The sequence below is a fragment of the Phalangium opilio genome, unplaced genomic scaffold (assembly GCF_054372755.1).
Source record: "Phalangium opilio isolate 3A_F unplaced genomic scaffold, DU_Popi_V2 ptg000079l_1, whole genome shotgun sequence".
NCBI lineage: Eukaryota > Metazoa > Arthropoda > Arachnida > Opiliones > Phalangiidae > Phalangium > Phalangium opilio.
The window spans coordinates 5,018,457-5,041,422 of NW_028324187.1; the positions used below are offsets into that span (position 1 = coordinate 5,018,457).

Sequence of the window (22,966 nt, forward strand, 5' to 3'; positions counted from 1 at the left end):
TAAATTTCAGTAAATTACCCAAGGAGAATTAATTTATTTTTATATCTGGACTCATCTGGAGTAGTTTATTTTAAATTAGACTATTTACAAAAGTTACTTGTGCATATACACATAGGTTTTTTTTTTGCTGCTTCACAATTTTTTTCTATAATTATAAGATTCCATTTTTCCCTTACAAGCTAATAATTAAGGATATAAGATTGTTTGTTTGTTTTTCTCTACTTTATAAACACAGAACTTTATACCAACAATTTTGTCATTATTTTTTTTTTGCTTGAAGAAAATATGTCGCGCAGCGCGGTATTTTTATTTTAGGCTACAAAGGCCCAAAAAGTTTTTTTTACCATCATTAAACAATTAAAAATCATTTAGGATTAGGGAAAATAATTGAATTAACTGAGCATTATTAACAAAAAACATTATATTTTAGTTGGTATTGCAAAATTTAAATCCTAAATTGTTTTTAGTAAATGCGTTAATTTTTTTTTTAGTTTTTTTTCTAAGATGTAGAAAACACGCCAAAAAATTTAGTTTCATTTTTTTTATAAAATGTATTTTTTTTTTTTTGGTTTTTTACTGTTTTTCAAATATTTTTTTTTTTGGTTTTGTTTTTAAGTATGAGCAAATATTTTTAGTATTTTATTTTAATTTGAAATTATAATTAAAAAGCACGATTGTTTTTTTAATTAAAGTTTAAAAAACAACTACATTTTACAAAAATCAAAGGGTTTTTAAATAACAATTAATTTTTAAGCAAGCCCCCTGTCCAAGAAAAAAAAAATAATTAAAAACCTACTACAATTGAACCTTTCCCTCCATTGCAGGTGTTTTTTTTGTTTATTTGTTTATTATAATTTACATAATTATATTTTTTTACAGTGGCTATAAGAGCCTTTCTAAACATATGGCAGTTCTAATTAATTAAGAATAATTTCATGGACTTTACATCTAAAAATGGGACTTGAAACTCGATCGTCACTACAGGGGAAAGGGGAGAAATAAGTCCCTATTAATAAAGTCCATGACAGAAAAGTGTAATTAAATCTAAGTATTTAATTAAGCAAACTATTACACGTCATTTGTATGTTTTATGTTTTTTTTTACAATACCAACTATAATCAATCAATCAATCAATCAAATATTTATTTCAAAACTCGTTTACCATCCGATCCGTTTTGCATTAATATTTTTAAACCTGCGGTAGCTTTCTGTTCAGAGCTTTTATATTCATTAATTAATTAATTTAATTAGTTTAATTAGTAATTAAGCGTATGTGGTTATACGTTTTTTTTTTTTTTTTTTTTAGCTTTTTACAATTTTACGATAATTATTTATTTATTTTCTGGAAGCAATCAATATTTATTTTTTTATACATTTTTTTTTCGACTGCGGCAGCTCACGTACGTGTTTTCTTTTAACCAACTATAATAGTTCTATAAAAATCCCTGTAAAGCCTACTACATTTTTCTTTACAGATAAGCATTTAGGATTGTCCCCCTTATTTTAATCTAGCTTATCCGTAATTTTTCAGAATTTAATAAATCCGGGAAAAAATTTATTTCGTTTTTTTCTAATTATTTTGAAAAATTAAAAAAAATTTTTTTTTTTTTTTTTTGATAAATTTTCAAATTATTTTTTTTTAAATACAATGGCTTAAAAAATTTAAATACTTGTACCAACTGGCTGGTACAATACGCGTTGTTTAATTACCTCCGATTATTTCCTTTTAAGAACCTACCTAAGTACAAATTTTTATTTCGCACCTTTCCAATACAATAATTTTAATTAATTTGACGGGAAAAATATTTTTTTATTTTTAATATTTTTTTTTTTTGAGTAATTTTGGTTTAATTTACTTTTGTTTGTTTGGAGAGAGTATTGTTTGATTAATGGTTTAAACATTCCATTCAAATGTTAATTAATTAATTAAGATTAAAATTAATGTAATGTAATGTATCACTAAATAATAAATTTTAATTTGATCTCAATCAGAGAGCTACGGCAGGAAATTTGGAATGAAAATTTTTTTATTTTTTTTTTAATAATTATAATAAAACAACTTAAAAACCGCAACAATTAATAAATGGACAGTATAATTAATTAATGATTGGGTCCAAATTAATTTTTTAACGAATTACAAACAAAACCCACCGTATTTCCTACTACATTACAAAAACTAAACTAAAACTAAAAAAAAAAAAAAAAAAAAAGGTATTGGCATATTTTTTTAAATTTATTTTATTTAAAAATTCGCCGGTAAATTTGTAATAATTTAAACCTAAAAAAGAAACATTGTAAAGATGATTTTTCAGTCTGTTTTTTGTTTTAACGTAAGATATATAAATGAATCCACATATTCGTCTGAATTGGTATTGGTATTGGTATTATCTCCCCCTTTTATCTAAGGTTATAATTATCACTACAATTCTTAATTATAGTTCATTAATTTTTTTTTTTTTTATACTTTATACATTTTCATATGAATAAATTTTCCGCAAAAAACTTGTTTTGTCCGCTAATGTTCCCCAGGAAAAAGGCAGAAATTGTCCTTTTATGGTTGTACAAGGTTTTGGATTTATTAATTTTTTGTTTTTCATATAATTAATTTTATATAGAATGATTAAATTTACAACTTTTTTTTTTTGCAAATTATTTCACTGTTTTTTAATATCTTTTATTAAAAAGGCGGTCCACATTTTATTACGTAACTTTCCTAGAATTTGTGTAATCAGTTTTAATTAAATAAATCATGCCTTTTATTTAATTAATTAATTATTTATTAATTAATTAATTTCTCGCAATTAATTATTAATTAAGTAGCGAAATAATTAGGGTGTAATTAAAAACCCTTAACGGTTATTAATTTCCATTGAATCGCTTCCCCATAGAACCATTACTGTAAAAATATTAACATTACGTACACTTTATGCGAGTGTCGTTTACTTCGTTCACCCAATCAATCAAACGAACGAACGAACGAACGAAGGAATTTTAATACAAATTTTCTACCTTCGTCCTTTTTTATTATTAACGGAACGGCAGAAATTTTGAAGATCGTTCTAAGGAAAAGCCTTATTTAATGACGATTAATTAATTAAGTTTCAAACACAAATTTTTTTATCATACAGGTGGCAGATTTCATTACGTTTAAAAAATATTACACAATTTTTAACGGAATTACGTTAAAAAAATGTGGATTGATTTAATTCACGTTTAATCGTTATTATAACTCTTCGCTACAAGAAAAACTTCCTACCTTTAGAAACAAAAAAAAAAAAAAAAAATAGGTAACTCGCTCGCCTATTACGAAAAGTGTTTGCAGTTTGCGCGGATTGAGTAATGTTTGTTATGTTTTTCCAAAAAATCTTTTCTAAAGCAACACACCTGTACAAAGACAGAGTTTAAGTCGGAAACTGTATAATATAGTACACATTACCGGTAAACATTTCTTATTTTACCACAAACAAGTGGGAAGGGGTATCTTTTTTATCGTCATGTTTTTTGAACTCCGTTGAAAAAACATCGGATTAAAAAACATAGACCCGCGATTTCAACGTTACGTTACGTTTTTGTCCATAAAATGTTTTAATTTCTTTTAATAATAATAATAATAATAATAATATTTTTTCGTTTGTTTGTTTGTTTATTCATTTATTCGTTTTAATAGTTGGGATTGATTTTTTAACGGTTCATTTTTTAAACTTTCAGAATCGGCACATCTCGGCAGAATTTTAGATTTGGTTCCTTCGCAAAACGAAAAAAAGATTTTTGGTGTAAGAAGTTTGAACAAAGTACGTCACTTTTTTTGGTTTCTAAATTTCTGCTATATAGATTAAGAGAAAAGTTTCGAGGGATTGTTTTGGTTGGTTTTTTATGACCGAAGATTTATCCAATGGGAAGGATGGAATTAAATTTTCCAATGGTTGAAGCAATTACGATAGCTCGATCGAAAGCGAATGAGAGAGACGGATAGAGACGTCCCAAATATTTTTGGGAAAAATCGTTGATAGAAATATCAATATAAAATTTCTTTACTACGATTTGGGTACTAATATTCTCCTCCCAATGCCTGTAAAGATTTGAAAGGAGTTTCCCAATGGTACGAAACCATTCTTCCAATGGTATGAAACCATTCTTCCGATGGTATGAAACCATTTTTCCGATGGTATGAAACCATTTTTCCGATGGTATGAAACCATTTTTCCGATGGTATAAACCATTTTTCCGATGGTATGAAACCATTCTTCCAATGGTATGAAACCATTCTTCCAATGGTAATAGGGTTGCAATCAACGCGTAATTTTACTACGGGCTCTATTTCCCCCGATGGGTGTTGTGTTTTGAAGCGTGGTTTAAAATTTAAATAGGGGGGGGGGGTTTAATTGTATTTAATTCTAAGGAAACCGCTTAATTAACAGATACAACGGAGGAAGGTGTGTGTGTGGGGGGGGGAGGAAGTGGGAAGCAGAAATAATCGTTTTGGAAGGAAGTAGGTGGTGAGGGCTGGCGAATATGTATTGATGATGAGATGACATTCATCAATTGTTCCTTTATCGAAATACACACACATTTACGATGGGAATAAACCATCATAAACGTTATTAAGTTGGTTTTTTTTTTTCATATTAATTTTCTTTCTGCCAAGATATTTAATATTACTTATTATTTAACGGATTTAATTTAATTTTATTTATTTTTATTTTTTTTTAATTTTTTTCTTCGATATTTCTCTCGTTTTATTTATTTTTTTTTCTGGTAAGTTTGTATTTTTTGTTATTTTGCGTTTTGTGTGTGTGTGCAATCTTAAAGGTCGTCAACCTCCACCAGGTCTGGTAGTCACAGTTTCAGTTCGTTGGCCACCTTGGAGGCAATGTTTTTGAAACCTATGGAAGTGCCCGAGATGCGTTTAAATCGAACGCCGTTGAGCGAGAGTCGCGGGAGCTTGCAGACTTCGATTTCCCATTGCACCAATGAGTCCGTATTGGGATCACCGTGGACGCAAAGCAAGAGAAACTTTTCCCTTTGCTCATAATCGCAGTTGTTTTTATCTAAAACCTTACGGATTTCTTGCATGATCTCGTTCGGATCTCTGGAAGATGTCGTCTTCATGCTCCACGTAAATCTTAACGAGCGCGGCTTCACTTGATCGTCGTTCATTGTTCTGAAAAATTTAACCTAATGTGATATTACGTAAAACACCGGGATATTACGCATTTACACGCCACACAACACTGCGCAACTCCGTCATTTACCGATTACCCCCGAAAATTACCGATTTATATCATACCCTAAATATCATACACGGTGAATTACCACAGTTTTATGATCAGAATCAAAACCTTGAATTAAACTAACTGACTATAAAAACGTGTCTATTTTACTTCGGAGTACAGTTTTTCCTCAATTTCCCATCAGTTCGCGCTGTTCAAAGAACCTAAACTAGGTACAAATCGACGTGGTTTATAATATAAGCTTTTGTCTATGAAGGGATATCCACACTAAGCCTGTGGCTTGTTTACAGGTGGGTCTCTTTTACAATGCATAGAGGGGTGCAGGGGGCTAGCCCCTATGCCACAGCTAACCTACAGCGCCCTATACTAACTATTACCGTTAACCTCTGCAAGTTTTGATGGAAAGGAAAAACCGGGTTAGACCGCGGAGGAAAACTCCTTTAACAAGCGGGGAGAGAACTTGCAAACTCTACGCAGAAGGATTTGTTCCCAGATTTTCACCCGGTGCCACAGTCCGGGATCGAACCCGGGATCCTCTTGCTACGCCACCCCATTTTAAAAGACTATGTACGCGTGAAGACATAATTTACCGTTATGTAATGGTACTTCACTTTTTTCACGCACATTTTAAACCACGTTGAATTGCGAGCACTTCATACCTAGTTCAGGTGCTTTTAAACAGCGCGAAGTACTCGGTAATTTACCCGGCAAAACCGTAAGGTGTCTTCACATCACTACCCAACATTTAAAAGCCAACCCACCCACCTACAAGCCAACGCAAAGTTACTTAAACATTCCCAGCGTGTAAATGTATTATTTCCCGGTAACACCACTAATAAATAAGATAAATAAATAAATAAAGCAAACAAGTATGTACAATACTAACAACCGCGCGAGTACGTAAAAAACACTGTAAACGTAAAGTAGTAATTAACGGTTGAGCTCCATTTGGTTTTTATTGTAGTAATTAAGATGTTAACATACTTTTAAGGTTAATTAATTTTCTAATTAAAAAAATAATAGACCGATTTCTTATATACGTTTATATATATATATATCTTAATCGAAGACTGTTAAATAATTATATATAGTTAAATGGAATAGATTCGGTGCAACGTGCTCGTGAGAGAGTCAGTGATCGCAGATCATGCTACGTAAACCACGAAGGCCCTTTCATTTTTCAAGACCTTGGTTTGGTCTGATGACCGCAACCATTTTTCTCCTGTGGCTCAAGCATCGAACTCCTGTGGAAAAAAGCGGTTTTGGTCTTACAGCAACCCCAAGGTTCGTGAGCCGAGCGAGTTCAAATTTATCATCCATAAACTAGCTCGACCGATTCAACTGATCATACTGGTTCATTATAGTTTATAACAGTGCCAAGGTTCAATTCGGAAATAAACCAACAGCAGGGGTTCGAAGGTTTTCCCCGCCAAAAAAGTACTTAACAAAACCGGAGCCTATGAAATCCTTTTTACCTGTGTTACTGTGTAACAGAATTTCGTAGGCTTGGACAATATAAAACCCATCACTAAAATCTTCAATTTTGATGAATACAAAGTCTAAAATCATGGACAAAGGATGGGCGTGAGGAAATTTGTTTTCACGCTATAGAATAGGTAACTCCCTATCTCCGACAGCAGCTTATTATGTACACATACTCAGTTCCAGCTTCGGTTGTCAGTTGTCAGCACGCGCAAAGATATGTCGCTTTGTAACGTAGCTTTGTGCGTGCTGACAACAGGCGAAATCAGTACTAATTTTCAGGATTTAAAATCTCGAGATTTAAATACTGAAAATTAGTACTGATTTCGCCTGTTGTCAGCACGCACAAAGCTACGTTACATAGACACTCTGGCTTCGCGAGTTGTGACAACCAAAGCCGGAATATCTAATAAACTGAAATCGGGGATAGGGAGTAGAGTAATTTCGGTTGAGAGGGGGAGTGAACTGTGTATCCCCTACGTTAGGGGCAACTTTGTACTAGAGAATACTATTTGCCCCCGGAAGGGAAGGGGAGGGGGGATATCACTAAGGTAAGAGATAGAGGGTTATGACGTTGCCGTATATGGGAAAGAAATTACTCTGTTGCCTATCCTATAGGGAGAGGGCGTTTGTCAGGGAGGGAAAGAACATCCGACGTCATTTTATACCTCTACTTAGGGGAGCGTTTGTAGGCGCGATACTGAAATTCCCCCGCTAGGGGGATGGAATCGAGGTAAGAGATATAAGCCTATGACGTGGCAAGAATGGGTTTGCCCTCTCCCTATAGCGTGAAAACACATTTCACCACGCGCATTCAATATTCACGCCAACATAATTTATTTTTAAGAAATTTTTTGTTTCAACTTCAGAAGTATTATTTAATAATAATAATATTGAAACATTATAAGATTTTTTCTACAAAGCAGTGACGTTTGTATGACAATTCAACTTCTATATATAAAAAGTAATAAAACCGCTTTGAATTATATAGAAGGCTTTTTTGTTGAGATGTAGAGATTTATTAAAAATTTGATAATTACGCCAATAATCTTTAATTTCGTCCTCGCTCGGCCCAATTGTATTCCTATAGTTACTTAACTTGTACTTAAGTTATTTTTAACGCGTATAAATTTAGTCCGGGCGATCGCGTCGCGTTTTATAGTCAAAATCAATAAAATACACTTTAATTAATTATATGCTTAGGGACAATTTCTCAGAAAAACAATATAGTTATGGTTTTGAAACTTATTTCGAAATAGAAAAAAATCAAAGTTCAATAATAAAAGAAGAAGAGGAAAATAAAGAGAAAAAGAGTAAAATGAATTACCTTTTGCTAAATCTGGAGGACAACTTGCTGAAGAAAGACTGTCTACTACCGTGGGAAACGCCAGAGGTATCTTGCGAATGAAGAGGTCCCGTTCCGGGTCCATTATACGTGCTGGTATGCCTTCGTTCTCTATTTTGTCCACTGTGGAAAGTGCTACGATTAGCCGTTCCTCGAGGAAAAGCTCGGTTTACGCTCGGTAAGGGTGACACGGCGGATGGTTGCTTTATAGTAGCGGTACTATGAACAAAATTACAACAAAGAACCACACGTTACGCCTCTTTATCCGTAGAAACAAAGTACTACTAGGCCTAATCATCAAGTTAAACGTTATGTATCCCCATCAAGTACTTATTCGACAGTGAAAACCTCGTTTCACCACAATAATTTCCAATATAAACCCCCTTAACCAATATAGTACTTGGGAGGAGCTACGTGGACGTGACGTCAATAATAAGGGGGGGGGTCTATATTATATGCCCTGAGGCTGACGACTTCCTTCCAATATAGTCGCCCAAAACCGAGGTAAGAGAAAAAAGGGTGTGACGTCACGAAAGAGTTCGTTGTAGCAGACTATAGTATATATAGGCCCCGCCCAAAATGGTCAACCACATATCCCAAGCTAATTTTCTGCCCGATTCAATTTTGACCGACGTAAAAGTTATTTATCCCCATGAGTCATGAGTTTCACCACAATAACTTCCAATAAACCCCACAACCCATAGCAAATGTAGGTCCAACAGACAATGCTCAACCACGTACCCTAGACTCCCTTTCCGCGCGATTAAATTTTGACCGACGTAAACGTTATTTATCCCCATGAGTCATGAGTTTCACCACAATAACTTCCAATAAACCCCACAACCCATAGCAAATGTAGGTCCAACAGACAATGCTCAACCACGTACCCTAGACTCCCTTTCCGCGCGATTAAATTTTGACCAACGTAAACGTTATTTATCCCCATGAGTCATGAGTTTCACCACAATAACTTCCAATGAACCCAATAGTAAATACAGGCCCCGCCCACAATGGTCAACCACACACCCCAGACTCATTTCCCGCGCGATTTAATTTTGACCGACGTAAAAATAGTGTTAGTATTGTTAATTTCAAAAGGTAGAAGAGAAAAATCCAAATTGGAACTTAAAATAAACAAAGTGTAAACATATCTAGCTTGAGACAAGCCTATCAAAAAAAGCCACATGCATTTTAAGCTCAAAATATTGGGGCAAAGCTTCACTTTCCGAGTTTCCGCGTGAACCGAGTAAGATTAGGGTCAAACCCTTCAAGGTTAAAGACCCGGACAATCCCAGGGTCAAACCCTCGAAGGGGAAAGACCCGGACAATCCCAGGGTCAAACCCTCGAAGGGGAAAGACCCGGACAATCCCAGGGTCAAACCCTCGAAGGGGAAAGACCCGGACAATCCCAGGGTCAAACCCTCGAAGGGGAAAGACCCGGGCAATCCCAGGGTCAAACCCTCGAAGGGGAAAGACCCGGACAATCCCAGGGTCAAACCCTCGAAGGGGAAAGACCCGGACAATCCCAGGGTCAAACCCTCGAAGGGGAAAGACCCGGACAATCCCAGGGTCAAACCCTCGAAGGGGAAAGACCCGGACAATCCCAGGGTCAAACCCTCGAAGGGGAAAGACCCGGACAATCCCAGGGTCAAACCCTCGAAGGGGAAAGACCCGGACAATCCCAGGGTCAAACCCTCGAAGGGGAAAGACCCGGACAATCCCAGGGTCAAACCCTCGAAGGGGAAAGACCCGGACAATCCCAGGGTCAAACCCTCGAAGGGGAAAGACCCGGACAATCCCAGGGTCAAACCCTCGAAGGGGAAAGACCCGGACAATCCCAGGGTCAAACCCTCGAAGGGGAAAGACCCGGACAATCCCAGGGTCAAACCCTCGAAGGGGAAAGACCCGGACAATCCCAGGGTCAAACCCTCGAAGGGGAAAGACCCGGACAATCCCAGGGTCAAACCCTCGAAGGGGAAAGACCAGGACAATCCCAGGGTCAAACCCTTGAAGGGGAAAGACCAGGACAATCCCAGGGTCATCTCAAAGTCACGTGAGGGGCCAACGGTGGGGTGAATAGTTTCCGCTCTAAAGGGTATTCCATGGGGGGGGGGAGATATTTATAAAGAGCTAGGTAAATAAACTACCTTGGTCGGAGAGGGTCAGCAGAATCAAGACTAGGAATTTCACTGCGTCCAGTACAGGAGACGGACGCAGACTTGATATGGCCCTTGGGCCTGGGGGTTTCATCACCAGCCATAGGAAGGTTACTGCTGTAAAGTTAGTAGTAAGTAAAGTAACGGCGCAACAAAAGGATAAAGAGAGATAGAGATAGAAAAGTAAAAACGTGCGGAGTTAGTCGTGTCAAATTAAAATTAACAGAGATGATTAAAATCATAATTAACTTTTTGAATAGATAATTTAAAGTCAGCGGAATAAATAAATAAATAAATAAAGCTTTGAAGCTTCTTAATTTTTGGATTTAAATAATAGTAATAATAATAATTGGATTTTGATAATATCATTGCGTATTACGTAGGCTACCTAAGATAATTAGTTTAAATATAAATTAAAACCCACCTAATTGTATTATCTACACTCGACGTTCGATCAGCTGCGGTTGTTTTATTTTCAGAATAATTGTAGGTATTTCGTCTAGGGATACCGCTGAAAGTTGTTTTAACAGTACCGGCAGAAGCATTGGAAGGGGTTTTTCTCAAAGCTTTGGATGGACTGCTACCTGTACCGGCTCCTGAAATAACAAAATTTTAAACGCTCAAAACGTTTTTAAAGTCTCCCAAATGACCAAAAATAACACATTAAAAGTCGCAATACTTAATAAATAAAAATGTTAACGAACAGAACAGAATAGCATAAACCGCATGCCAAACTTGACTGATTGCTGCTGCAATTTGACAGCCTATTTAAGAATTAACAATCGAGACCCGACATGCATGCACACTGCGGTCAAGGAAGGAAGCATTTCATTCCAAAATTTAAGTTTTAAGAGTTGATTTACGAGAAAAAGGGTACAATTCCATACTACATGTATTTGGTTGTATTCATTTTCATAAAGAACAATTTGTTTAATGTTTTTCTTTTTATTATCGCGAATAAATCACTTTTACGGCTTAAGTGCGCTACAGGTTGGTTTTGCTATTCGAGGTCAATTCCGCGGATTGTATTGATGTAGAATTTAAAACTTAAAATTAAAAATAACACGTGATCATCATGTTAAATATTAGTTGATTATAGCATAACACGTGATTACGTTAAATATGCTTCGATTATTTAACACGTGATCACGTTAAATATGCTTTGATTTACTATAGCATAACACGTGATCATGTTAAATATTCCTCCATTATGGCATAACACGTGGTCATGACGTTAAATATTCTTTTATTATAGCACAACACGTGATCATAATGTTAAATATTTTTTGATTATAGCATAACACAACGTGATCACGTTAAATATGCTTTAATTATAGCATAACACGACGTGATCACGTTAAATAATCTTTAATTATAGCATAACACGTGATCACGATAAATATCCCTTGATTATAGCATTACACGTGATCATGTTAGATTTTTTTGGAATATTTTCATCGCCATTTAACTAACAGTACCACTAGGATAGTAGGACAACACTATATCATAAAAGCCAATGGTCTCGAATAGCTAACCCACTCTGTACGAAATATATGAACGCTGTCAAACCGACACTATTTCACAAATAATAGGAGTTCTTTGTAAAACCCCCAAAGTTTTCCGATATTTACTGAGTACACCTGAAAATTTGACCTTTGAACCACATTTTCCCTATTGTGGGCCCACTCCCAAATTTAGTCGAAGAAAAGTAGATGTAGATTCCAAAAATAACCAAAAGCATTCACCAAATATTTAAGAAAAAAAAAAAAAAAAAAATAGTGCATGATAAAGTGGCCCAAAGGTAGGTAGGTGGTCTTTCAATTTCCGAGAAAAAGTACAAAGAAAAGGAAACGGTTGTCCAAAAACGACTTAAGCTGTTATTTACAAAACCAGGAATACATAACAGATAATAAGAATCATCGTGTACCCATTTTCTACACGTATCTAGGCGATTTTTGTGGGCGGAGCTACTAGACTTAATCATTATGTACGTCGAATTTAACCTCGCTGCGCGTTGCCCTTTTCGCGCGCCTAGGAACTCCCGTTGCTAACCTACCAACCAATGAAGTAGCTAGAATTATATAAGGCGTGACGGATAGTAAGTTCTCAAGCCCGGCCCACAAAACACGCATAGAAATTAATTAACATGGTAGATATGGGTGTACAGGGTTCGTACAAAATTTTCGAAATTAAATTCCCTGACTTTTCCAGGTTTTCCATGACAAAATTCCCCAAATTTCCCTGACCATTTGCAATAACGTACATGGCGAACACATATGAAAACCAATCTAAATTCACTTGAATCATTTTTGCACGAGTTTTGTTATAAAAATAAGCCAATGATTGTGTTTAAATGTAACTCTATCAAAGTAATAACTGGAACGAGCGAAGCGAGCTCCGCGAATTTGGGGCTCTGGTCAAATCTCAGACAACACATTTTCTGGTCACTCTTGTACTGCTATCCAGGCTTTAAATTTTCCTCCAATATATTTTTCCCTGACATTTCCCTGACTTTTTAGGTCCATTTTCAATTTCCCTGACTTTTCCCTGACATTTTAGGCCCATTTTCACTTTCCCTGACTTTTCCAGGTTTTCCAGGATTTCCAGGTTGTGTACGAACCCTGGTGTAGTAAGTTCTTAGGCCCGGCCCACAAAACCCGCATAGAAATTAACATGGGTGTACAATAATTCCTAGTAGCTATACGCATTCCTGACAAAAACGGTACGATTTAGTGAGTGCACAAAATAAATATGGTGAAACCATAAAACCAACAAACTTTGCGGGGACGGGGATATATTTTTTGGGGTTTGTTTGCTTTTTTTGACAATTTTGGTTACCTGTAGGTGGTTCGAGAACTACAATGCCACCGGGAGCAGTCTTAACGTGTCGTGGCCCAGTTTTGGGAGAGGGCGACGTGGTAGAGCCCGTTCCGCTGGTTAATTCCTTTCCGGCGGCCGGCCCTAGAGTATTCATCGCTTGTTGCTTGTAAGTGGTTGAAGCAGCACCAGTAGCGGTCGAATTTCCTATTATTTTGGTGTTTGTTCGTTTGTTTTTCAACCGCCAATCACAATCAAGACAACGCTAATTGTCTTTGTACGTATGATTGTAGGTTCTATTTAACTTAATATGGACCACCCGCTCAACCAACCGTTTTAAATTATCGAAGACACACCAATTGTACCAATTATTAAATTCATCGCGTCATAGGCATATTACGCAAGATCCCCATAAGTCAGGTTCGTACGTTAGACGTTCCCGACTTACGGGGGGGGGGAAGGAACCTTGCGTAATATATTAGTCGTCTTTTGAGCCAAATTTTTTTTCTTAGTTCAAGAACCATTTGACGAGCAAAAACGCGCCGTGTGTATGTTTGTGTAGTATAAGTTAATTATATCAAGAAGCGATATCTAGTTTATTAGGTAGAAGGTATAAGATGCCTAAGTATTCGCGTGAGGCCATAGTCCCAGTCCCCCTTTCAAAATACAAGGGGGGGGGGTAAAAGGAGGCCGAGCTATTTCGCCTCTCCTCAGGCGGAAAATACAAATACCAATGAGATGCTGGTTGTAATTTAGAGGCGGGGATTAACTCCGGACCTATTATACGTTTGGACTGGAGATAAAGCTAGAAATGCGGGGCGAATTTATACCTTCTCCCTAATAAACTAGCTATCACTTCTTGGTTATATAATTCAGCAACTAATTTGAACCAAGAACCCGTATAAAGTAACTTAGGGATGTAAGATAGGTTCCTAAGGTTCGGGCTAGCAGACGCCACTAAACCAATGGCGCAGTAGTCCTCGTTTTTAAGACTAATTAATTTTTCCATTTATATTTAAAAAGGCCGGTTCTTTTAAGGTATAATGTAATGTTACCTGAACTTTTCAAACTTTAAATGGGTTCTTGTCGAAGGTGTGACAATATTAAAGTGTGCAAACAGCCTATAGGTAATTACCCCTCAATTACCGTTAATAAGTAAGCCTACCTTATTCCCGAAGACTAAAGCTAAGCCTAAGCCAGCAATTTAGTGCCCAAATACAATTTGGAGTATAGAAAGATTGGTATACTATTTTTGGTATTTTTTTTTAAAAACGGCTTAAAGCATAGTAAAGCCGCCGCATTATTTAAAAATATTAATTACTTTTTCTAAGCAAGGCGTAATTGTAATTTTGAAATCTTAATATATAGAGTAATTTCAGTTGAGAGGGGGAATGAACTGTGTATCCCCTACGTTAGGGGCAACTTTGTACTAGAGAATACTATTTGCCCCCGGAAGGGAAGGGGAGGGGGGATATCACTAAGGTAAGAGATAGAGGGTTATGACGTTGCCGTATATGAGAAAGAAATTACTCTATATAGACTAAAATATTGTACGAATATATATCGAAAAATAATTTGGGAAAAAAGAGGAATAAAAAAATGCAGATCGAAGTTCAGTTTTATATAAAAACTGCACTTGCCTGCGGCGGTATCACCCCCACCGTGACTGAAGCGTCGTGGCTTGTTGGTGGCCGATACGCTGCGTTGTACTTTATTATGAGAAGGAGACTGGTTAGTAATGGGACCTTCCACTTGCGGACGAACGGCTCGAAGGGACAAACTCGAACTCGATCGAGAATCGCAGCTTTCGTTCTGTTTTAAAACCCATCCCGGGAAAAAACAAGAGAAAAACCTTCCTTAGCTTCAAAGCTATTTCCCTCCCTAACTTGTTTATGGGTTCAGATATCTATTGAGTGCTTCTAAGGCCATATTGAGGGGTGCAACAGGCAGACGTACCTCAGTTGGCCTTTTTCCTAGTAGTAAATAGTTTGCCATAATATCATCGTATTTTTTATTTTTTAAGGATTCTTCTATTTCGTCTCGACTGTAACCCATTTGCATCAGAATTTCCGCTACAAAAGACAATCGAATCGCACCCATTAATTAAGTTGACGAATTAATAGAACTTAAAACGCCCCCCCCCCCTACAAATCACGGACATTAATATTAACTCAATATATACAAGTTAATTCTAGATTAATACGAGTTAATTAATTAATTAATTAACTGGTTTCTTTCAATTAATTAATTAATTAACTGAAAGAAACCAGTTAAGATTAAGGGACAACTAACTAATTTGAAGTGATGTCGTCATCTATTCAACAAACTAGGCTAGAGTTCCTTAATTAAGTTTTAACCGGGATTTAAGTTAAATCAAAATTAATTTAAGTGCTAGTGCAAATTAAACCATTAATGTTGTAGTTTGCGAAACAACACCAAAGATGCCACTATAAGTAACTTATCTATTCAGGGTTCATACAACTTTTGGAAAACAACTTTCCCTGAGATTTGAGATTTACAGGTTTTTCCCCCATATACTTCCCTGAATTTTCCAGGTTTTTCCCGTATATGGAGTATCCTATGGTGCAAATATTAACGAAGGAGATTGGGGGGGGGGGGGTAAATAGGACTATAACATAATCAAAGGACATCCCCGTATCTCTAATATAACCAGAGTTATGAGCGTCCAAAGTATAGCGTAATGTTAATCCTACGGAGGGGGGTTGTTTGTTTACGTTTTGCTTAATTACTCGGCCCCTGTTTGTCGTAGCCCTACGTTTTAGTATGGTTGGATGGGGGGCAAATTGGACTATAACATACTCAAAGGACATCCCCGTATCTCTATTATAACCAGAGTTATGAGCCTCCAAAGTATAGCGTAATGTTAATCCTAGGGAGGGGATGCTTATGAACATTTTGCTTAATTACTCGGCCCCTGTTTGTCGTAACCCTACTTTTTTAGTATGGTTGGATGGGGGGCAAATTGGACTATAACATACTCAAAGGACATCCCCGTATCTCTAATATAACCAGAGTTATGAGCGTCCAAAGTATAGCATAGTGTAATGTTAATCCTACGGAGGGAATGTTTATGAACATTTTGCTTAATTACTCGGCCCATGTTTGTCGTAGCCCTATGTTTTTAGTATGGTTGGATGGGGGGCAAATAGGACTATAACATAGTCAAAGGACATCCCCGTATCTGTAATATAACCAGAGTTATGAGCCTCCAAAGTATAGCGTAATGTTAATCCTACGGAGGGAATGTTCACGAACATTTTGCTTAATTACTCTGCCCCTGTTTAACGCAAATTTCCCTGATTTCCCTGAATTTTACTAAAAATTATAAATTTCCCTGAGATTCCCTGAGGTTTTTGTCAACTATTTATTTCCCTGATTATTCAAGGTATTCCCTGTTTTCCAGGTTTGTATGAACCCTGCTATTCCTAAGTGTCGCGTAATTGTACAACACGAAGTCTTTTGCTAAGATGATTCGAAGTTAATTATAAAACCGATTCAAACACGCACTACATAAAGTTATTTCTATAAGTTGACACTAAATTAAGTGAAGAAATTGGCCTATTAATGTATTTAGCCTAATTTTTAATTGACATTAGATTAAACATTAAACAACAACCAAGCCGGCAAAATACAACAATTAGATGGTTAGTTAAAAAGCGTGGTTACGTACAAGAGGGCTTACCTATTCTCCTGGGATCAGCGTAATCAGTCTCAGGTTCGATGTACGGCTTCAATTCGTCGTCTTCGTACCCAAGATTCATCCATTTATCTTTCATAATAGTCTACGCGTAACGCGATAGAGAAAAAAAAACAGGCAAAGGAAATTGTTCAGCGGAGAATATTTTGGTAGTTTTTTTTAACTTTATGCACCAGTAATCGCGTGTTAAATCAACTAAAATCAATGAATCTTACGAATGTGGCAAGGGTTAAGAATTTAGGCGTGTTTTTACTAAGCCTTGTCACGTGCATCACGAATAAGAGTGCATTGCATTTATTGCGCGCAAATACTTGAAAATCAATGTAATTTCAAGCAGAAAAACAGTTTCTAAACTACACGCAACGAAAACGTATCACAAAATCTAATATACACGTTAAGCCTTGCCAATTGCATCGCGAATAACCGCGCGTAGAAAACGACAAAACTAATTCATCCATTTATTGCGCGCAAATAATACTTGAAAATCATCAATGCAATTTCAAGCAGAAAAACAGTTTCTAAACTACACACAACGAAAACGTACACAAGTTAAGCCTTGCCAATTGCATCGCGAATAACCGCGCGTAGAAAACTGAACACCACAAAACTAATTCAACCAAAGGTTCTTTCAAGCTCTTTTCTAGTGCTAAAAACACACTGTAGGCCTATTTTTCTTTGAGGAGAATTAAAATGGTGCAAGGGCAACTTAAAATCAAAATCAAATCAAAAGCAAAATAATTAACCTTGCTTACTTCGAGCGAGGCTCGCTTCGCCGGGTTCAAAACGAGAAATTTCTTTAACAAGTTTTCACAGTCGGTTGACATGTAGAAAGGTATTCGATACTTCCCTCTTAACACCCGTTCGCGAAGTTCCTGTAATGATTATTATAAAAAGGGGTTGAAATATGGTATCGAGAACATAGCACAGCCGCTGAACAGAGAGAGTGTTTAGTCCTAATAGTGTGGCGCGAGTGCGGGTAGTGCTGACCTTAAGATTGGCTCCGTCAAATGGCAAGGACCCACTGACTAGAGTGTAGAGGATGACGCCTAAACTCCAGACGTCAACTTCCGGGCCGTCGTATTTCTTTCCTTGAAAGAGCTCGGGTGCTGCGTATGGAGGGCTACCGCAAAAAGTGTCGAGCTTTTGACCAGGAACAAATTCGTTACTAAAGCCAAAATCGGCAATCTTTATGTTCATTTCTCCATCTAGTAAGAGGTTCTCCGCTTTTAAATCCCTATGAATAATCCTTTTTTGATGGCAATATTGTACAGCTGAAACAATCTGCAACAGGGAGGGAGAGAGAAAGAGAAAAAGCCCGAAAGTTTAGGAATGACAACAGCCCTTGTCCGATAGGTGTACAGGATTTGCATATTAATGATGACGCACTTGTCTAAATTTTGCTCTGGCTTCCTTTTCCTTCATTCGACCATGAGCCACCAGGTAATCAAATACTTCTCCACCACTCGCGTATTCCATAACGAGATACAATGTTTTTTCCGTTTCAATAACTTGATATAATTTAACTATATTTGGATGATCTAACATTTTCATAATTCGAACTTCCCTAAAAAGCTGCAATGAGAACAATTCAAAACTAAAAGGTCAACTTCGTGTTCGAATTATAGAGTAATGTCAGCGCTACGTATTGCAACGTCACTCCATAGCGTAATCACGGTAGAGAGGGAAAAAACCAGTTTATCCCTCCCTTTAGGCGCGCTATTGTAAGAGGTAATACTGAGCGGCGCGCTTGTTAGGGGGGATGTCACGTAGCTTGGAGATAGAAGGGAGTGACGTTGCTGTACGTAGCGCCGATACTACTCTCCATGCTCCGTGTCATCCCCCCTAACAAGCGCGCACAGTATTCCCTCTTACAAAAGCGCGCCTAAAGGGAGGGATAAACTGGTTTTTCCCCTCTCTACCGAGATTACTCTATAATTTTTTTTTATCTACGTGTAACGGAGATTGTAGGGAGATCTCGGGTGGCGGCCTTGAAACATTTGTTTGTTTGTGAGCGCGTGGATCGAAAACACGAAAAAAAAAGATGGGTAGGCCTACTAGGGATGATGGGTGGTCAAGAAAATATCAGCTTAAAGGTGGTATTTAAGAAAATGTCCACTATAAGGGAGCTAACAACTGGCTAGGAGGAAGAGATAGTCTGACGTCACGCAGCCCCTCTGGTTGGCATTTTTGCTCGTAGAATAATGTTCCCAACCGTTAGGGGGATGAAACTCCAGTAAGAGATAGAGGGGTGTGACGTTTCAGGGTCAGAACTGTTAGCTCCCTATTGGGAACAAAACTGCGGGTATAACTTTAGCGACCATACTAGAATCCGCAGTGAGTTGCGCAACCGTTACTAATTATGCACTGATAGGAAAAAGATCGTAAGTTAGCAAATAGGACTGCGTTTAATTCCTTACTGAGAGTAAAAATGTGGTAAAATAGACCACCTGGAATTGAGAAATTTTCTTGGAAAGAAAAGGGGAGATTTTTAGGTACGTCGTGTTACAAAAAACACAAGTAGCTACATAAGGCAAGTACCGTGTTTTTGTGTGTGTTTGTGGTGCATCGCAAACACAAAACAATTAGAGATATCATGAATACTTTAAACCCTACTGTGGACTAATAGTGACTAATTTGGACTCTTGATTGTAAAAAGGGCGCAAACAAACATGCTATGGATTTTCAGCACGAAGGTTTCGTTGCGCATTGTTACACGTAGAATTTAGGAAAGAATTTTCGTGACTTGTTTCTTTTCCCGACGCGCCCCCGATCTCAAAATGATCTTACCTTTTGTAAACTCGATGGATTTAATTGTGTTTTGTCAATAATTTTGATGGCGACTTCTTTCCCGGTTGGCAAATGTTTGGCTAATTTTACTTTAGCAAAATTGCCTTTGCCTATAGTTTTGAGTAGTCTATACCTCCCTATATGAGGCTCCTCGGACGTGCGGCTACGCGAGGAAAGGGGTCGCGGAGCTGGAGTCATTTCTTCACCCTGATCAGTCGCCACTGATTCCGGTACAGTTTGTAACGGCGGTGGTCTGACACCAGCTGACATTTTCATAGAAGTTCCCAAAATTAGCCCCCTAATGATGATTAGCGGATATGGAACCTACATCAAACAACGAAACAAGCGGGAATAGTAAACAAACTAAAGTGGCGCCATCCCTTAACCTAACTAAAAATTTCTTAAAAGCTACAACCTGCACGACGTGAGGCGATTTTCCTCGACTTATTAATGATAACCGTACAATATTGATATCCATGTTTAATATAATTTAACAGAAGTTAGGGGTAATCTCCGTTATTAACTTTAAGATCATGTTTCTAAACACATTATTACATTATATAGAGTGCTGTCAGAAGCGCCGGTGTGACGTCACCCATGCTGTTTTCCCCATAAAGAAAAAACGGTAACTGTCATGGCCGCCCATTGCTAAAGGCAGACTCGTGACGTTTAACCTTGGATCTGACGTCACAACTGACAGCACTCTATACCATTTTGGACTAAAAATGCACACCCCTATTTTTGTTCTAGTTTTTCTTATTTCACATGTAATCAATACATGACGCTTGTTCACAAAGTTTACAAGTCAGCGTTCTGACGAAATTTTTATATTGAAAATCCCCGAATTTCCACTCCAGGTTATCCCTGAGGAAATTTGCCAATATCCCTGACCATTTTGAGGTGTTTACCAGAGCCCACTTCATGATCACACCTGGGTCAATATTTAGCATTGCTTAAAGCATGGATTAACTAACGCTAGGGATTGTTCGTTCCCCTAAAAGATAAAGTATACATGTTCCAAACGCCCCCTAGCCGCAGTTACTATCCCTAACAGGAAGTTATAAGAAAATTGGACCAAATTTCACGTGTCCTATGACGTCAAAAATTGAAATCCCGCCTAAATATGGGCGCCGCCATCTTTAAAATCCACAAAATCGATTTATGTTGCCTAGAGATGGCGCTATATCTACATCCGTTTTGGTCCAATAAATTGGGGGAATGAAGAGGGGAATCAAGGAATAATTCGGAACATGTTGTTGGCGACAGTACTACATGGGAAACACGGTTAGTGAACAATCCCTAGCGTTAGTTAATCCATGCTTAAAGCATGGTTTGATGTACAAAACGAAAAAACCCCCACACATTCCTGACTTTTAGGACAAAACTTTAAATTCCTGACTTATTAAGGTTCAGTATGAACCCTGTTACAATGTTCTACACTTAAATAAATGGTAGAAACTCGCGTCAAAAGGTAAATTACTTTAAAATGGTGTTGACTAGATAAACCCATTAGAACTATAACTTTAAAACAAACTGCTGGATTCAAAAATTAAATGCAAGTTAGTAAATCTTTTATTATATTCTAGAATAGTAGGGAGCAAATGGGTCTGGTGGAGATAATTTTAAGAGGCCTTCATGGATTTCAGTTTCATTCCATCTACATTCTAGGCCAACTTTAGGTAAATCTTTCCAATGCCTTTTAGTACTTGCAAAAAAAACCTGGCACTATATTTTGATGCACTTGGCCTAGGTAGCAGGAACAGTGTTTCTTTCATTAAAAGTAGGTTTTTTTAGTTTCTGCATTTGTACTGCACGTTAAAAGAAACATATTTCTATGTTTAAGACATGTTGGTGTTAAATTTCAATAAATATCTGCCCTGAAACTTGGCTTTAATGATTGAAGTAGAATTATAGCCACCAATTGTCCATTTAGGGCAAAATAGACATTTATAATCATTAATAAAATGCTGGCTGCCAATTGTACCTAGAAACAACTAATAGGAAGCCAAACGCGTTGTAAACAAAAGTTCTGTAACCAAAACATCTTCGCGACAAAGAAAAATAAGGCTTCATTCATATCCCCTTCAATCCCTCAGCCCTCATTACTGATTTAGATTCAAGGTAAGATTCCTTTAAACAACATTGAAAACAGACAATCTAAGCATTTTATACCACATTTAAACTAAAAATGAAAATACACTCATACTCTTTGACTTTCAAGGGTAAAACTCAACTTTTCCTATCCATAATTAAATCAAATTAAACCAATACCTACTTAGTTAACATTAACACTGAGCCTATCATAATCAAAAGATTGTGTTCAACCTAATTTTTTCTTTGAAATATCTAATTTTTCTTCAGAATCTAATTACTCTATATAATTAGGTCAGATTAGGACCGTATTTCCTTAGATATAACTAGATTTATACGCGTTGAAATGGTTTCAAAGTTGGCCTAAAAGGTTAGTAAAACACTGCACAGGCCTTCTCCGCGGTTAGGACTAAATCCGTAAACTTAAGCCTCGGTCATCTTACCTCGAAATTCCAATAAGACTGTGAAAAAGCTTCGAATGAAGCATTTAGTGCCAAAAAAACGGATATCTTACGACTAAAATAGATTGTAATTTACATATAGATACTGAGAAATGGAGGTTATAATTAACTTAAGTGACCGTTTTAAACTGTGACCTAAAACTACCCCTACATAATAATCTACTAAAAAAAGTATCCCGGCATTAGTTGCCTAGAGAGTCCACACCTGAACCTGTCCAGTTTGGGGATCACTCGTTTCTTCCTCTTGTCAAGCTGGGAAGTAGGCTTATCGCGTTTCTTGGCCAAAATACAAAGGTTCGATTAACGCGATAATATCTTTTCATTATACGCTAAAAAAATTAAAACGCCGCGTTTGTTTAAAAATTAACTATTTCGACCGATTTACTAGAGATAGTCCTTCAAAAATTTCATTTCCATAAAATTACCGAAGCCGATACTCTGGCGAAACACAATCATGGCGGACTTCCATAGGACCACAAACCAAAGAAATAGCTAGATTTGTACAACGCCGTATGGGATATTGTAACTGGGTAACGACACTGCAATGTCCGATCAGGGGCTAGGCATAAGGTGGGTGAAAACTAGTCGGATTAAGGAACGTCTAATACGGGCTTTTTACTGTCTGTCTTTCTATTCATTAGTCATACAGGCTTTTACGCTGCATCTTGATTTCTACCTCACCCCTCCCGGAAAACAAGAGTGCGCGTTTAGAAAAGTGTTGCCAATTTTTAACAACGTAGCTACCAGTCTAACATTAGGTGGTTAGTCCAAGTCTAAATTCGTAAGAATTGGGGAGAGCCCTTGGAATAGATATTAGAACAACATAATGGTAGTAAAACATTTTAGGGTTTGAAATATATTAAAAAACTAATATGGGC

The 22,966-nt window shown here is 36.9% G+C and overlaps 1 protein-coding gene across 10 annotated transcripts; it reads right to left on the reverse strand.

Moving 5' to 3' along the window:
- Positions 1-32: 32 nt before the first annotated feature.
- LOC149654322 (MAP/microtubule affinity-regulating kinase 3) lies at positions 33-22,579 on the reverse strand. 10 transcript variants are annotated; one of them, XM_089845780.1, is made up of 14 exons: positions 22,294-22,578; positions 19,537-19,860; positions 18,136-18,321; positions 17,737-18,030; positions 17,493-17,621; positions 16,723-16,834; positions 14,988-15,103; positions 14,672-14,843; positions 13,053-13,238; positions 10,639-10,810; positions 10,206-10,331; positions 8,041-8,277; positions 5,061-5,161; positions 33-3,744 (listed from the first exon to the last, which is right to left on the reverse strand). In XM_089845780.1, exons 2-14 carry the CDS (start codon positions 19,810-19,812, stop codon positions 3,644-3,646), a joined length of 2,208 nt encoding a protein of 735 aa, XP_089701906.1. In that variant the 5' UTR covers positions 19,813-19,860; positions 22,294-22,578; the 3' UTR covers positions 33-3,643. The 10 variants fall into 10 exon arrangements, with proteins under 10 accessions (XP_089701906.1, XP_089701904.1, XP_089701902.1 ...); XM_089845778.1 differs by having other exon boundaries at positions 33-5,161; positions 16,735-16,834; positions 17,502-17,621; XM_089845776.1 differs by having other exon boundaries at positions 33-5,161; positions 17,502-17,621.
- Positions 22,580-22,966: the final 387 nt, after the last annotated feature.